The sequence below is a fragment of the Acinonyx jubatus genome, chromosome C2 (assembly GCF_027475565.1).
Source record: "Acinonyx jubatus isolate Ajub_Pintada_27869175 chromosome C2, VMU_Ajub_asm_v1.0, whole genome shotgun sequence".
In the NCBI taxonomy this organism is placed as follows: domain Eukaryota; kingdom Metazoa; phylum Chordata; class Mammalia; order Carnivora; family Felidae; genus Acinonyx; species Acinonyx jubatus.
Genome location: NC_069384.1, coordinates 8,368,687 through 8,385,991, shown reverse-complemented (window position 1 = coordinate 8,385,991; position 17,305 = coordinate 8,368,687). Strand labels below are relative to the sequence as shown.

Here is a 17,305-nt window from a genome sequence, read left to right as displayed (position 1 = left end):
GCTCCAGCTCTGTGTCAGATGGGTTCATCTCTCACAGCTAATTTGCTCAGTCTTTATCTCATGTGGTCCTCATAAGTTTAATTCCAGTAAAAATTTATTTTGCACCTATGGTTGATGTAAAGTTAGTAATTTCCGTGATATGTATATGTACCTCTCTAGTGGCAGTTGAGGCGATTTAATTGCTTTTTAAAGTACGATAAATGGTTTTGAAAAATCTTTTTTTCCTTTTTAATGTAATATTTGATATAATCAAAATATATGTAACACAATAAAGATAATAAAAACAAAATATATGTAATATATATGCAGGTTATGAAGCAAAATAATAAAATGAACACCAATCAATACACCCAATCCAAGAATCAAAATGACCAATATCGAATGTACTCAACTGCAGAGTGACTACTATCCTGAATGGTGTCATTTCTTGCTTTTTAAATATAATTTTGCCAGATATGTGTATATTCCTCAACAATGTATTGTATGGTTTTTGACTTAAAAAAAAGGAATTCTGGATACAGTTTTCTGAGACTTGGTTGTTTCACTCAATGTTGTTTCTAAGAATCACTGATACTGAGTATAGATGTAAGTCATTTTTTAAGGCTGTGTAATATTCCATGGCGAATATAACACAGTGTATGCATTCTTCTTTGATGAACATTTTGGCTCTTTCTAGGTGTTGCTATTACGAAATTTTCATACATATCTTCTGGTACACAGTTGCAAGAATTTCTCTACTGGTACATAGTTTGCAAGAATTTTCATGCTGGGGTGTATGACCCTCAGGGGAGTAATGAAGGTATTTCTAGGGAGTACTTGGGCACCACGGATATTAATGCTCCATTTCTAGATGATTAAATTCCATGTGTACTCTTTCCTGACATTGGTAACACCTGAGGCCTGTAATAGAGGCCTCCTGTTGCTTCCACTTTCACCTTACCTTTCCTAGTAGCACTTTTACCTTAGATAAGGAAGGCATACCACTCATCCACATGGAGTCTGACGAAGGCATTGTTCCAAGTGGAAAAGCTCCATGGAAAACAAAGAGATAATTTAAAATCTAGTGTATGTTGTTAGAGAAAGCCTTTTTAAATCCAGGCACTTCCCATTTCCTCAAGACTGCATTTGCAGTACATTTTAACACTTATCTTCAATTATCAGTGTATATAGTTATAGTTGATCAATCGTATGCAATAATATTTATAACAATTTAAGCCAGTGATGTGTCAGCTTTATTTTTAAATGTCACAAGAAATTCATCCTTTGCAATTATTTAAACTTAGACTGAGTATTTTAGGTGCCATCTTAGTGTGAAATGATTAGAAGTATTTTTTGTGGTTTGTGAGTAAAAAAAGGTTGGAATACCACTGTGGTAAGCCATTTGCTAGAAGTGAAATTGCTGGATTATGGGGTATGAATGTTCAGCTTTACCAAATTGTTTTCTGAGGTGGTTGTACCACCTTGTACTTCGACTAGCAGTTTTGTCAATTTATATACTTGGATGAGCAGTGTGTAAGAGTTATGGTTGATCTGTATCCACTCCAACACTTATTATCATCATCAGATTTCTTTATATTTGCTGATCAAATGGGTATGAAATGATTTGTCATTGTGATTTTTACTTGCATTTCTTTGTTAATGAGTTTGAGCATCTTTTCACATGTTTATGAACGGTTTTCCTTTTGTGACATGCCTGCTCGTATCTTTTAGCCATTTTTCTGTTGTCTTTTAAAACTAACAAATGAGTAACAGTGATCCTTTATTGATTGTATGCATTGTAAATATCTTCTTCCAGTTCATGGCTTGTCTTTTTACTCTTTATGGTGTATTTTGGTGAACAGAAGTTCTTAATTTTAATGTAATCTAATTGGAAACTTTACCTGGCCTTGGAATTATAAAGACGTTCTCCTATGTTTCTTTTTAGAAGTTTTAAAATGATGTCTTTCACATTTAAATTCATAATCCATCTGGTATTGATTTTTGTGTATAGTGTGAGGCACTGATCCACATTCATTTTTTTTTCCTCCATGTGGCTACAGCTGTCCTCATACCATAGGTGGAATTGTCCCTCTGTTCACCAGCATGGGTTTGTTTCTGGCTCCCTTTTTCTTTGCCACTTGTTTCCTTGTCTATCTCTGTGTTATACCACACTGTTATAATTATTAATCCTATAGCTTTACCAGAAATCTTGCTATTTGGGGCAGGGGGTCTTGAGTCTCAGCTGTTCTTGGACCTCTGTTCTTGTTTTAAGAATCAACTTGTCACATGACATGAAAAACTCTTTGGGAATTAATTGGAATTATTGAATCAATTTGAGGGAGAATTGAAATCTTTAAGATTTTGAGCCTTCCTGTCTGAGAAAATGGTATGTATTTCTATTTATTTAGGTTTTTAATGTCTTTTAATTTGGTTTTGTAACTTTATACAGAGAGAACATTAAACATGAAAATATTCTAATGTTTCTAGTAGTTTTGTTTCAATTATAAGTGGTGTTATTTTTTAAGATTCTATTTTCTGTGTTGACTGTTAGCAAATAGAAATTTAATGGATTTTTATATTAGTCTTTAGCCACCCAATTGATAAACTTTTATTGTTTCTAATATATTTTCTGTAATTCTTTTGAGTTCTATGTGAATAACTGTGTCATTGCAAATACACTTTTTGTTCTTCCTTTCAATTATTTTCCTTAAAAGTTTTTTTTCTTGTCTTAATATGCTGGCATACTTTTACATCTATGTTCAATGGAAGTGATGATGATGATTGTTCATTAAAAGTGATTGTAGTGGACATATACATGTCTCATTCCCGATTTTAAAGGGAACGTTTCTGCATTAAAAATATTTAAGTTCTTGTAAATAACTCTTTATAAGTTAGGGAAGTCTTTGCAGTTTTGTCACATCCCTTTCTGCATGGGACAGAAAAACTTGAGAGAGTATCTTGTAGTTTTTCTTTTTTAATCTGTTAAATGTAGTGGATTTCAGTTAATACATTTTAAAATTCTTAATTCTCTTCTGTATTCTCTACTGAGATAAACCCAAATTGATCTTAGTGAATTGTTGTTGTTTTTTTTTTATGAACTACTGGATTGAGTTTGCTAATATTAGGATTTTTTTTTATCTGTTTATGAGTGAAATCACATATCATTATTCTTTATTGACTATCTTGTCTGGTTTTGGCATTAATGTTACGCCACCCTTATACAATTAAAGAATAGTTCTTTTTTTTTCTGTTCCCTAGGACAGTTTGGATTGGGGTGATTTGTTTCTTAAATGTTTGGTGGAATTTACCCCTAAGATCATTTGGATCTAATGTTTTCTTTGTAGAAAAATTGTAAATGGTTGATAATTTGGTAGTAATTAGCAATGGAATAATAGTAGGACTTTAAGTTTTCCATTGCTTTTAATCAGTTTTGGTAAGTTTAAGAAATTTGTCTTTTCAACAAAAACTTGAAGTTGATTGGCATCAAGTTCATGGTATTGTCTTAATTTCTACCCCCTTTTTTTTATGTTTATTTATTTTTGAGAGAGAGGGAGAGACAGAGCATGAGCAGGGGAGGGGCAGAGAGAGAGGGAGACACAATCCAAAGCAGGCTCCAGGCTCTGAGCTTTCAGCACAGAGCCCAACACGGGGCTTGAACTCACAAACAGCGAGATCATGACCTGCGCCTGTGCTGAAGTCAGACGCTCAGCCAACTGAGCCACTCAGGTGCCCTCTTAATTCCCTTTTTAATTTATGCTTTATCTGTAGTTATGTTCCCTTTCTCATTTGTTTTGTTTATTATTATTATTTTTTATTTTGGAAGAGAGAGAAAGAGAGTGCAGGGGAGGAGCAGAGAGAGGGAGAGAGAGAATCCCAAGCAGGCCCCATACTGTCATTACAGAGTGTCGATGCGGGGTTCAATCCCACTCACCTTCAGATCATGACCTGAGACAAAATCAAGAGTTGGTGCTTACCTGACTGAGCCATCCAGGTGCCCCAACCCCCTTTTCTCATTTTGAATATTTGTGTGTGACTTCTCTTTTTTCTAGATTAATCTTGCCAAAAATTTGTCTATTTTACTAATCTTGGAAATGGATTAATTTTTGGCATAATTAGTTCTATTAAATTTTTGTTGTTGTTCATTGACTCCTTTTCGTTTATTTACTTCCTTTTTCTTTCTTTGGGCTTATATTACTTTTTTAACTTAAATTCCATGTTTAACTTAGTAATTTCCAGCCGTTGTTATTACCTAGTATAAGTGTGCTAGGCTGTAAACTTAACCCAAAATTTATTTTTGCCTTAGCTAACATTGTTTAACTTACAATGTTTTCATTAACTTTCAAATCTAAGTGCTTTAAAATTTTCATTTTGATTTCTTCTTTGATGTACATGTTTTAAAATTTTCTTTGAAACATGTAACATGTTTTTTTAATTTTCAAAAGTATCTACATTAACATTTTTCTTTTTGTTATTCACTCCTAAATTGTGTTATCAGAGAATGTAGTATTTTGTCTTTTAAAAAATGTTTGCTTGCTCTCAATTTGTGGCCTTGTACATAGTGAATAATAACTGTTAAGTGTGTACTTGTGACAAGTATGTGCTTTCTAACTGTTATGTATCTGTTAGATCAAACTTGCAAATTGTGTTGTTCAGACTGTCTTTATTAATTTTTGTTTCACTGGTCATTAATTGAGAGAGATGTATGCAATCTCCTGCTACTACTTTCTAACTGACTTCCTATAGTTCTAACAACTTTTCTGATGTGTGGTGAAATTATTTGATTAGGGATGTAAAAGTTTAACATTATTTTCTTGATGGATTGAATCTTTTCTATTATGCTGTGATCCTCTCCATGCTTAATTTAGCTTTTTGTGTTAGTATTATTTAGTCTATCTCACCTTCTTTTTGGTGGTAATTTACCTGGAATATACTTTTCCTTTATTTTGCTGTCACTTTTTTTATACCCTGACATTTTAGGTGTCTGTTACAGAGAATATATTACTGGATTTTTCTTTCAATCCAGTCAGTTTATGTCTTTTAGTTGGTATTTTTTAAGAAGTTAGTTCAAGTCTCTTGGTAGCTCAATTTTTATATAAAATTATTTTGATTTTATCCTTGTTCTTGAGAGAGGTTTGATGGGTATACACATTCTAGGTTGATCGATTATTTTCTGTCCACATGGTGAAGATATTAGTCTACATGGAAAGCCTCCTGTGCGTTTATTTTTGCTACTTTGAAGAAACTTCTTTTTCTTTTGGTTGCATTGGATATTCTATCTTTGGTGCTGTGTCATTTCCTTTTTAAGTCTAATGGAGATTACTTTTTGTTTATCCTCTTTTGGATACACACATTTCTTGATTCTGAATTTTGTTGGATTCTGAATTTTGTCTTTCAAGAGGTCTAGAAGATTCTGAGCCTTGTAATAAATATCGTCTCTTTGGAAATTTAGTTGAATGTGTATGTATTGAACTGTTTCCAGGTTAGGTACTTTTCATCTTTCATAGTTTTCATTTCCTTGTTTCCCTATCAGAATTTACAGTGCTGGGTAATTTTATCAGCCATAACTTCTAGTTCATCCATTTCTCTTCATCTGTGCTTAGTCTTCTCTATAATGCGTCCATTTTTTCCCTTTTACTCTTAACCGTTATATTTTTTATTTGTAAAAGTTCCACTTGGTTCTTTTTTCAGATACATCAAGTCTTTCTTTCATGTTGCTTCGTCGTTTTTCTGAACCCATGGGTATTCTGTGGACTGTATCTGGCAGTCCCAATGTCTGATGTCTTTAGGGATCTAAATTTATTCCTTGTTTTTTTCTGTTGTCTGTCTCTCATGTTGGGTTGTCACCTCCTATGCTTGATGATCTTTGGTTACGAACTCTTTGATTGATCTTTCTCCGTGGGATCTTGAAAGTTTGATTTGGAGGCCCTTTTCTTCTGATAGGATTTGTATCATGTTTGGTTGGGAGCCAGGGAGTTTACATTGGACCACTTTCGGTGTCTTCACTTTGCTTCTGGCCCAGGGCTGTGTCCGTTGCTGCTCTTGGCAATACTACTTGTAGCTCTTGACTCTCAGCTTTAGTTTTTAGCCAGAGGTTTGTTGCTTTTGGGGGGAAAGGGTGGTTTTAGACATTCCTAGTTCTATAAGCTCAGCAAAATTAAAAAAATTTTAGAATCGAGGATCTACTTTGTTTTGCAGTGAGAGTCCCCTATTAGTTCATTGTAACTGATGGGTTTAGAAGTCCTTTACATTCTTACTTGAGTGTATTAGGAAAAAAAAAAAAAAGTCCTTCCAAGTGTAAGGTTTCTTGTGGTATCAAATTTTCTATTAAAACAAGCTTAGATCTGAGTTAAAAGTTGAGTTATTCTCAAAAAAATATTGAATAACAGTAGTAAAGGTAGCAAGTGGATTTAGCAAAGTTTTCTACTTAGGGAGCGTGAATAAAAAATTTGGCAAGTACTGAGCTAGGGGATCCAGATGAATAGGGCACAGCGTACCCTCTCAGCCTACAAAGATAAGCCTGGGATGACCAGTGTGAGAACTGCTGTCAAAAAGATGTGGGCAGGGCGCTCTGGGCTTATGGGGAAGAGGTGCAGAAAGGAGCTTGGTAGTAGTAGTGAGAAGATCAGGAAATGCTTCCCAGACTGGTAGGCCTTAGGTGGTTGTAGAACAAGGTTTGTTTATGAATCAGAAGCAGTTGAGTATGAATGTCTTCTGTGTTGCATGTTGTGGAGTGACTGGAAATAAAAGCAGAAACAGGATTATTAAAGACCTTCCAAGCTGCAGTACGAAGTTTGGACTTTATTCTGAAGGTGAAGGGAAGCTATTGAATGATTTTAAGCAGTAAAATGTTATGGTCAGAGTTTTAGAGAGTGCCAAGTTTGAAGGCAAATCGCCAGCTGGGAGTCTGCTTGTTAAGTTAGTTCAGAGAAGAAAAGATGAAGCGAAAATGAAGGTAGTGTCATTGGCATGAACAGGTGTATGGGTGCTAATTTTAGATTTCATAGGTGGGTAGAAACGACAGGACTTTGTGGTCAGACGGATAGGAATGTTGAGAGCGACTGGGGAGTCCAGATGGCCTCCGGATCACTGGTTTGCTTAACCATGTGGCATGTAAAACAGTTGACTGGTAACATACGGAAAGAGGAGAGAACTTCGTTTCATTTGTTTTTGAAGAAAAAGATAAGTTTATTCTTGAACTTAATCTGAGGAACTTGTGGGACATCTTGTTGACGGGGACTATAGAGATGCAGTGCAGCCTGGAGAAATTAGAGACTTCAGCATCTGGCCGTTTCAGCCGTTGTTTGCTTCAGTGCAGTTTGAGATAATTTAAAGTGGCACATGGATTCTGTAATAGTTAAGAACTTAATGTGTATGAAAAATGTAAATTGTATCTCAAATCTATGATATCATGGATATTACCACTTAGGCCAAGTGAGCCCAATAAAAGAGAACTACTAAATAAATAAAAATACATGCGATATGTGGAAATGGCAAAAATCATGGTGAAGCTGTGCAAATGATGGAAGTGCAGAAAGTACTATTTTGAAGCCATGGGTATGGTGGATGAGGTCACCGAGGAGAGAGTAAGCCTGAAAAAAAAAAGAGAGGTGACATTTGGGTGGCGGGGAATGGAGAAGAAGAGCCCATGGAAACTGAGGAAAAGCAGCCAGAAGAATAGGAGGAAAACCAGGAGAAGATGGTCTTTGGAGTCCATATGAAGAGTTCTGAGAAGGAGGAAGTGGTCAACAGCGTCAAGTAAGTTGTAAGCTGAAAAGTGCTCTTTGGACTTAGCAGTTAAGGTAGACCGTTTAGCTGGAAGCATCCAAACAGTGGATTTTTAAAAATATGCATCTAATACTAATGTTAACAATAGCTGATATTTATAATATTTCCTATATGCCATGTACTATTCTAAGCACTATAAATGTGTTACTGGTTAACCAAATAGGTAGTATTGCTATCCCCATTGGAAATGTGAGGAAAGCGAAGTACAGAGAGGTTAAGTGACTCGCCCAAGATCACACACTCAGGAAATGAGGGAGCCAGGATTCAAGCCCAGGCAGTCTGATTCCAGAGTCCATGCTCTTAATTAACCACTGTGCCATATTGCCTCTTTGGTTAAAACAAGATAGAAAATAAAAATTACATGAGTGTCTAATCATAGAATAGTTGGTATAGGGTGTGGTGAGTCAGGTGTGATGTCAGTGAGATCTGCCAGGCTGTGAATGACCAGCATGCTGTCACAGTGGCTCAGTCTCCTGGGTATGAGCACATTAATTGGATTATAACCGATGCCCTGATGGCAATGTGTGGGCTATGACAGAGAGCTCTTGGCTCTACACACACAGAATGTTTGTAAGGCAAATGAATTAAAAAGTGTATATATTTTCCAGGATAGCATATGTCCCACTTTATGTGCCATGGGTGCTAAAATGTCTATTTTTTTCCAGTCATTCGCTTTTGGAGTTAAATTCTCCAAACTCTGGAAGCCTTGTTCATACAGACAGTTCAGGTTCCAGACATAATAGATAATCAGTCTCTTGTAGAAGGTCATTAATGACCTTGTTGTAAGCAGTTTTCCTTGAATAACAGAGGTGGAAAGCCAGTTGCGGAAAGCTGAAAGGATTCGAATGGGAGAAAAGGGAGGAAGAATTCTTGATGAAGAATGTCTGTGGTAGGAGGCAGGGGACACAAGAGCTGTATGACTCTTGGTTGTGGTCAGAAAGGAGCTAATCAAAGTTAAAGGTTTAAAAACTGGCTTAAACCTGCACAGTGATCTGGGGTGTAGCCTTGGGAAGGAAGAGCCTTGGTGTCACAGGTGGTGAAGATCATTTTAGCCAAAGAGGTGAATGGTAAAGCTGGGGTCCTAAAGGGATCGTGTATACAGGCCTTGGTGTGGCTGGGTTGGTGAGAGTTTGGAGGAGAGAGGGGAACACTGTGATGATTGCCAGTGTTCTTAAACATGGCAACAAGCAAGAACTGGCTAGGTGGCAGTGACAAGGAAGAGTGTGTGAGAGGAGAGACTATGGAATCAGAGGACCTAAGTTTAAATCCTTCTAGCTTGGTGACCTTGAGCAAATTACTTAATTTTACTAAGCATGCTTCTTATCTGCACACTGGAGGTGATGATCGGACCCGAGAATTGCTGCGAGGATGAATGAGATGGTGGATGTGAAAATGTTTGGTACAACGTGTGACAAATAGCATGAATAGTTTGCTAGGAAGATGGTTCTTGTTCTTCACTTCTGCTACTGTGAGGTTTTCGTACAGCGAATTGGACACAAGAAGAATTAAAAGAACAGGTTTGTATTTCAAGGACTGACGGTGGTCTTGCTTAGGAAAAAAGCAGCTTTGTTTGTCCTAACAGGAGCGGGGTGATAGTGGTGAAGTGGAAAGGTGTAAGAAACGGTGTTCATGATGGTGCTGGTGAGGAGAGGGAAAGACGGCCGTTACATGGGCGAGAGTTAGAAGTACTACCATGCTGCATTTTTCAGTGATAACTTAGGTTTTGTAGCTAATCTCTGAGAGCTATAAATCTTTATTATTGAACTTTCTTCTGGAAAAAAGCCTTAGTCTGAAGCTCCAGCCCTAATTTCCCTCTCCCCCCATTGAAACGATTCTTTTTAAAACGTAGTTAATATGTTTGATAATACGAGGCTGTTGATAATATGAGGGTTTTTGCCTACCTTTGCAATCTAGCAGTGCTCTGTGGTGTGGTAGTTGTGAGAGTGAGAGATGCAGTGATTGTTAGGAGGATGGAAGTCTGGATGCGGCTGTGGGAAGTTGGGAGATTGACAGTCTCACCCAGGACCACTCCAGCTCTGCCTCTTTGTCCAAGACAGGAACACACACGGAGGGATGGATAGCAGAATATGAACAGCCAGTAAGACACCATTTTCTCAGTGGAGTCAGGATTTACTTCTGGCCAGGAGGTTGAGAATATGGTAGAGTTTGTGTGTGATGAAATGGCATATTTTATAGGGTGCAGTAAAAGCAGATGGTATAGAAGGGCAGCAGTGGAAAGATGTCTTTTGTTCATTCAGCAAACAATTATTTGAGGGCTTACCATGTGCCAGGCACATACAAAAGTGAGTATGCAAAGGGAGACATGCAAACAGATAAATTCAGAGTAGAGATGGTGACTATGTGAGTCTAAGGAAGAAAAGAAAGATAAACTGATCATTTGAGGAGAGTTGGGGAAAGAATAGCAGACTGAGGATGAGAATCTTCCAGAGCTCAGTGTCCTTATTGATTATTTTGAGGAGGCCTAAGTTCCAAGGATTTTTCTAATATACCTTAGAAGCCAGGAAAACTGCTTCTCATATTATCTCAAATGATTTAATTACTAATTTGGGTTTGTGTTATTTCCTTAGGATGGTACAGCATGGATGATTTTGCCCTGGGAGATTTCACTGTAGTAGATGATGCCTTGTTAGAAGATTGCCCTTATGTGGACGATTGTGTCCTTGCTCCTGAATTTATGTCCGATGATTGTGTTCGCGTGACTCAACTTTACTGCAATGGGGTGGTAAGATTTATTGATTCTTTAACATTGTGTCTTCTTCTTCTTTTTTTTCTTTTAATGTTTTTTTCTTTATTTTGAGAGAGAGAGAGTGAGAGGAGGGGCAGAGAGAGAGGGACAAAGAGAATCCCAAGCAGGCTCGGTGATAACAGCCTGGGCCTGATGTGGGGCTGGATCTCAGGAACCGTGAGATCATGGCCTGGGGCGAAATCAAGAGTCGGATAGTTAGCCAACTGAGCCACCGAGGTCCCCCTAACATTGTGTCTTCTTAAAGGTTTATCATTTTATTGAGGTATAATTGACCTAAAACATTGTATTAGTTTCCCATGTACAATATAATGACTTGAAATACGTACGTGTCGTGAAATTATCACCACAGTAAGTTTAGTTAAAACTACGTTCATTACTGTTCGTAAAGATCTTTTTTTATTCTGAGAACTTTTAATGTCTACTTTTTAAAGGTGTTTTGATTTAGAGCTATGGGAGTAAAGATGTTTTTGTGGTACACAAGTTTTTAAAAAATTTTTTTTAATGTTTATTTTTGACAGAGAGAGAGAGCGCACGTGCGCACATATAAGTGGGGAAGGGACAGAGAGAGAGGGAGACACAGAATCTGCAACAGGCTCCAGGCTTTGAGCTCTCAGCATAGAGCCCGATGCGGGGCTCAAACTCATGGACAGTGAGATCATGACCTGAGCTGAAGTTGGACGCTCAACCGACTGAGCCACCCAGGTGCCCCTATGGTACACAAGTTTTACAGGAGGTACAAATGTGATTTCAGAAGGGAAAGTAAGCAGTGCCTCAACAAGAATGTACAATACCAGAGAATGAGTGATGAGAAAATATGGTTTTCTGGCTGGAGATTAGAATGGTTCTCAAGAGAGAGCCGTAGATACAGACTCAGGAGAAATGAAACGCTTTGAAAAAAGGCTTAAAGGCTCACCACTGAGCAAAGATAGTGTAATCAAAGTGTATAAGTAAATGGGCACTGAAATTTGTTACTTTAGTACTGATAATCCTTACGTTAAAAATTGAAAGCTGTATTTTTGCATTTCACCAGATACAAATCAAAAGAACTTGTTTCTATTTAGGGGATGCAGTATAAAGATTTTACCCAAAGTGAGAGAAACTTAGGTGAGTAACTTGGCATTTTAATTTGTTAAAAGACTGTAATGGGAGGTTCATCCATTCGCATCAACATACCAGTCCTACATATCTGTCATTTTTATTTTTTGATTTATGTCTTTTTAAAACATTTTTAACGTTTATTTATTTTTGAGAGACAGAGAGAGAGCGCAAAAAGGGGAGGGGCAGAGAGAGAGACACACAGAATCTGAAGCAGGCTCCAGGCTCCAAGCTGTCAGAACAGAGCCCGATGCAGGGCTCGAACCCACAAGCCATGAGATCGTGACCTGAACCAAAGTCGGACACTTCACCGACTGAGCCACCCAGGCACCTTGGTTTATGGTTTTTTTGTTTGTTTGTTTTTTGCTCATTTGTTTTTTAATTTGGCTCCATGCCCAGCACAGAGCCCACTGTGGATCTTGAACTCACGACCCTTAGATCAGGACCTGATCTGAAATCATGTCAGACATTTAACCAACTGAGCCACCCAGGTGCCCCAATTTATATATTTTTAGTTGAAGTATAGTTGCTATACAGTATTCTATTAGTTTCAGGTGTACAACATTTATATATATTAGGAAATGCTCACCATAATAGTTACCATATGTTACCATACCATATGTTGCTGATGACGATATCCCTCATCCTGTCTATACTTTACAGCCCCGTGATTTATTTGTTTTATGACCGGAAGTTTTACCTCCTAATGCCCTTCACCTATCCTGCTCACCCCTTCTTTTTTACCTTTCCATATCTGTTGTAGCCTTTCCTTTATTAACAGTGTTGATTTATTTCAAAACGAGGCACAAAATATTAATTGAGTACTTTTTTCTAATTAAGAATTTGATATCTGCAATATGTGGTGTAGTAAACCAGTTTCTGTCCTGCAAGATTACTGTGATGCCATTAAAATACACATCTTCTGGCCACTTCTGTTTCAACGTCAGCACAGTTCTGTAATATCAAGGTTGCATCCTTGTGTGGAGGCTGGGTAAGTTACTACATGTTATTTGTTTTGTGTAAACAGTTGTAAGCATGTTGCCCATTATTAAGGAACACCAAGTACAATGGAAGCCTTATTCTTATTCTTATGTCTTATTCTTATATATTGTTCACCTTCACTGTAATGTAATAAGGTGGAAAAAGTTAATGCTTTGGATTTAGATATGATTGACTAATCATGGTAATGTAATGAATGAATATCTGAAGAGCATAGATGGTAGGTTTGAAACCTACCTAGGGAAAATTAATATGCTTGTTTATAAATAAGAGTATTGTTATACAGAAGAGAGAAAAAAGTACAGAATTTTGTCCACTTAATAAATAATTTACTGTTACCTAGAGTGAAGAGAGAATTTTTTTCCAAATAGTTTAAATTGAGGTATAATGTACAGTAAAGTATAAAAGTCAATGAATTTTTATATATAAGAACCTGATGTTTTAAAAATGAATTTGTATTTAAGCAGTTCTCATGCTTCTGAGATAAGTTTGAAGAAATTACAACATCTAGAATTGATGGAAGATATTGTGGATTTGGCAAAGAAAGTTGTGGTAAGTGATAGAATCCCCCATATCTAAAGAATATAAATACTCATAGGGTGTCAGGGCCACGTTAGTAACTTATAGTGGCTAACAGGTTATGGTTTCAGTTTGGTTTAACATGACATTATTCTGCTACCCATGAGTTTGCTGTGTATTTGAGAGATTAGATGGACTGCTATTTTCATGGCTCTGACATGAATGATGAGATCCAGGACTATTCCTTGTCAGTAAAGAATAGAAACTGGAATTTGGCACAGATGAAAGTATGCTCCTGGTTCACAGGAACTTTTGTCGCTGAAAGTGACAAGGTTCTCTCTTATAAAATCATGCCACTGTCACTATCACCACAATAAATACTACTACTTTGTGGTAAACTTTTATTATGCCGTATTTGAGGTAGTATCCCTGTACTGCACTGAGGGTTATTTTTTTTCCCTGTGAAAGCCATTTAGTAATTTTTCTTACTTCAGTTGGTTATGGAGCCAAGTGTTTTTCTTGGTATTATTCTGATTGCAAACTTAAATAAAAGACATTCTGATATTTATTTCCTGCTGATAATCCTTTGCTATAACTTCTGTCAGCCAGTGTAGTTGCTTTTTTTTTTAATGTTTATTTTTGAGAGTGAGAGAACATGAGCAGGAGAAGGGCAGAGAGAAGGGGGCAGAGGATCCCAAGCGGGCTTTGCGCTGACAGCAGAGACCCTGATGAAGGGCTCAAACTCACAAACTGAGATCATGACCTGAGCTGAAGTCGGACACTTAACTGAGCCACCCAGGTGCCCCAGCCAATGTAGTTTTATAAAAAATTTGGTGTGGGGTGCCTGGGTGGCTCAGTTGGTTAAGCGTCTGACTCTTAGTTTCGGCTCAGGTCATGATCTCCTGGTTTCATGGGTTCCGCCAGCTCAGAGCCTGCTTGGAATTTTCTCTTCCTCCTGCTCTCTGCCCCTACACCACTCTTGCAGTCTGTCTCTCTTGGAATGAACTTTAAAATCCATACATCTAAAAGGTACACTGAGTCATTTTATTATTAGAAGCCAATTTAAGACTATTTCTTAATTCCTGTTTCAGCGTTCTTAGGAGGTAAATTGGGCATGAAAGTACTTGTAGGAAGTGGACTCTGAACACAGCAGTATTCATGAAATGTAGGATTTTTTTTTTGTTTTTTTGTTTTTTTTGTCCACTGGAAAATTCAAGTGTAATTCATTGAATAAGGAAATAACTGTTTTTTTGTTTTGTTTTGTTTTGCAGAACGATTCATTCTTTATTGGAGGCTTATTGAGAATTGGTTATAAAATAGAAAATGTAAGTGTTAGATATGGGAAGCAGGCACAACAACTGCCAGTAACTGGCAGTCATCTCACTGGTCATTGCTCATGGATCGAGTTCACATGTTTAGTGTTTTACATGTAGTATTTGGTAGTATCGATTTCTATATTTTGCTTAAAAAATCTCCTTACTCTGGAGGTTTGCATCATTTTCTTCTCCCTCCCGTGTAAGTAGTATAATTTTGAGCTTCTTTTACAAGTTGATTCTTTTTTATTTTTTAGATTATTTACCTTGCATATATTCTCCCAAATGAAATTACTAGGTCTCTAGTATGAACATTTTGGATATGTAATTACTAGATAATCTCCAGGTACAATAATCCAATTTTTAATGCTATTGGTGACATAATAAGCATCTACCTGTTTCCCTTAAGCCTGATGCCAGCATCGATAACTCCACTTCTGAAGTCATTTCATATATATGTATTTTTTAAATGTTTTTATTTATTTTTGAGAGGCAGAAAGAGACAGAGCATGAGCAGGGAAGGGGCAGAGAGAGAGAGGGAGCCACAGAATCTGAAGCAGGCTCCAGGCTTCAGGCTCCAGGCTTCAAGCTGTCAACACAGAGCCCAGTTCGGGGTCGAACCCACGAACTGCGAGATCGTGACCTAAGCTAAAGTTCCCAGGCGCCCCTCATATATATATATATACACGTATATGTATATATACGTGTATATATATATATGTGTATACATATATATATATACACGTATATATGTGTGTATACGTATATATATGTGTGTGTATGTATACGTATATATATACGTATATATATATACGTATACATATATATATAGTTTTTATTTTTATTTTTTTTAATTTAATTTTGAAAGAGAGAGAGAGACAGAGTGCAAGTGGAGGAGGGCAGAGAGAGAGGGAAATACAGAATCTGAAGTAGGCTCCAGGCTCTGAGCTGTCAGCACAGAGCCTGATGCAGGGCTTGAATTCACGAACTGTGAAATCATGACCTGAGCCGAAGTCAGACGCTTAGGTGACTGAGCTACCCAGGCACCCCTGAAGTCATTTTAGACCAGAAGTATGAGTAACATTCTTGTGAACTCCTGACTCTTCATGAAGATCTTTGCACTGAATGCTCATTTGAGCAGTTGTGCTTTTCTCCTGTTGTTTATCTGCTTACTCTTCTCTGTTTGCCACAGACCATTTAAAATACCCAGTCCTGCAGTGCTGGGGGACTCAGTCAGTTAAGCGTCCAACTCTTGATCTCGGCTCAGGTCACGATCTCACAGTTCATGAGTTTGAGCCCCACGTTGGGCTCTGTGCTGGATAGTACGGAACCTGCTTGGGATTCTGTTTCTCCTTCTTTGTACCCCTCCCCCACTGTGCGTGTTCTCTCTCTCTCAAAATAAATAAACTTAAAAAATTAAAATTTTTTTTGAATGTTTATTTTTGAGAGACAGAGCATGAGCGGGGTAGGGGCAGAGAGAGAGGGAGACACAGAATCTGAAGCAGGCTCCAGGCTCTGAGCTGTCAGCACAGAACCCGGTGTGGGGCTCCAGCTCACAAACCGCGAGATCATGACCTGAGCTGAAGTTGGGTGCTTAACCGACTGAGCCACCCAGGTGCCCTCCAAAACTGTTTTTAAAATACACAGTCCCTTTCATGAACCTTAATCTCTATACCTTTCACTTTGTGGTAAGAGTGGAAGTCCTAGTTTAGATGAGATCTGAGACCCCTCACTCACCTTTTGTTATTGTACTTTAGTGCTACACAGAGCATCCTCTGGCCAGGTTGTAAACCTCAGCTTCCAGGTCTGTAATCATTGAAGCAGCATCCTGTTCTCTGAGGGTGGCCTGAGGTTACTTAAAGATGTAACGTGTGAGTCCATGGTATCTGTTAACTTACAAATCGGGGTCCAGCTGTTCTAAGTTGCATGCTAGTGTAATGAAAGTAGGAGATCGTGTAAGTTTTTATCAAGAATCTAAAATGCTATATGTTACATATATGGTGTCACATGTAAATTTAGAGTTAATACCCAAATCACATTCTTTATCCATCTTTTTGATACAGAAAATCTTGGCAATGGAAGAAGCTTTGAATTGGGTGAAATACACAGGTGATGTAACAATTCTACCTAAATTAGGAGCGGTTGACAATTGTTGGCCTATGTTAAGTATTTTCTTCACTGAATGTAAGTATACATGCATTAAATTGTTTCTTGACTCAGTTTTTAAAGGAATTATTTGGGAAATGGAATGTGTGGTTATTTATCTTAGGATTTTTTTTAATGTTTGTTTATTTTTAAGAGAGAGAGAGAGAAACACAGAGCACACGCAGGGGAGGGGCAGAGAGAGAGGGAGACACAGAATCCAAAGCAGACTCCAGGCTCAGCTGTCAGCACAGAGCCCAACATGGAGCTTGAACTCATGAACCGCGAGATAATGACCTGAGCCACGTTAGGTCCTCAACCGACTGAGCCACCCAGGCATCCCTATCTTAGGCTTTAAAAAAATGTTTTTCTCTTGTGAATAAGAGAAAAGCCTGAATAAGAGAACTTTAAGCTTATAGTTTTATTCTTCTGTACTTCCTGTCTTAATGTTTTTTATGACATCATACTTCTAAAAATCCTACCTAATGAATGTCATGTTATTATATATAATACCCAGAAAAAGAGATCACAACTGGCACTTTATGTATTCTCATTCAAAAGAGAAATAAGGGGGCACTTGGGTGGCTCAGTCGGTTAAGCATCTGACTTCGGCTCAGGTCATGATCTCACGGTTCCTGAGTTCAAGCCCCACATGGGGCTCTGTGCTGACAGCTCAGAACCTGGAGCCTGCTTCGAATTCTTTGTC

The 17,305-nt window shown here is 37.6% G+C and overlaps 1 protein-coding gene across 8 annotated transcripts in view; it reads left to right on the top strand.

Moving 5' to 3' along the window:
* TTC3 (tetratricopeptide repeat domain 3) overlaps nt 1-17,305 on the top strand; it is a 125,754-nt gene that overhangs the window by 2,400 nt on the left and 106,049 nt on the right. For 4 of the 8 annotated variants that reach the window (XM_027041624.2, XM_027041620.2, XM_053220556.1 and 1 more), the window contains exons 2-7: nt 10,353-10,507; nt 11,593-11,635; nt 12,467-12,617; nt 13,090-13,177; nt 14,416-14,469; nt 16,521-16,641. The exons of 1 other annotated variant lie outside the window; for it this stretch is intronic. In XM_027041624.2, coding sequence (XP_026897425.2) covers nt 10,364-10,507; nt 11,593-11,635; nt 12,467-12,617; nt 13,090-13,177; nt 14,416-14,469; nt 16,521-16,641 — 601 coding nt within the window. In that variant the 5' untranslated portion in view covers nt 10,353-10,363. Of the gene's footprint in view, nt 1-3,096; nt 7,735-10,352; nt 10,508-11,592; nt 11,636-12,466; nt 12,618-13,089; nt 13,178-14,289; nt 14,310-14,415; nt 14,470-16,520; nt 16,642-17,305 lie in introns of those variants that run through there. 3 more of the 8 variants (XM_015063162.3, XM_053220555.1, XM_027041625.2) reach the window with 3 other exon arrangements.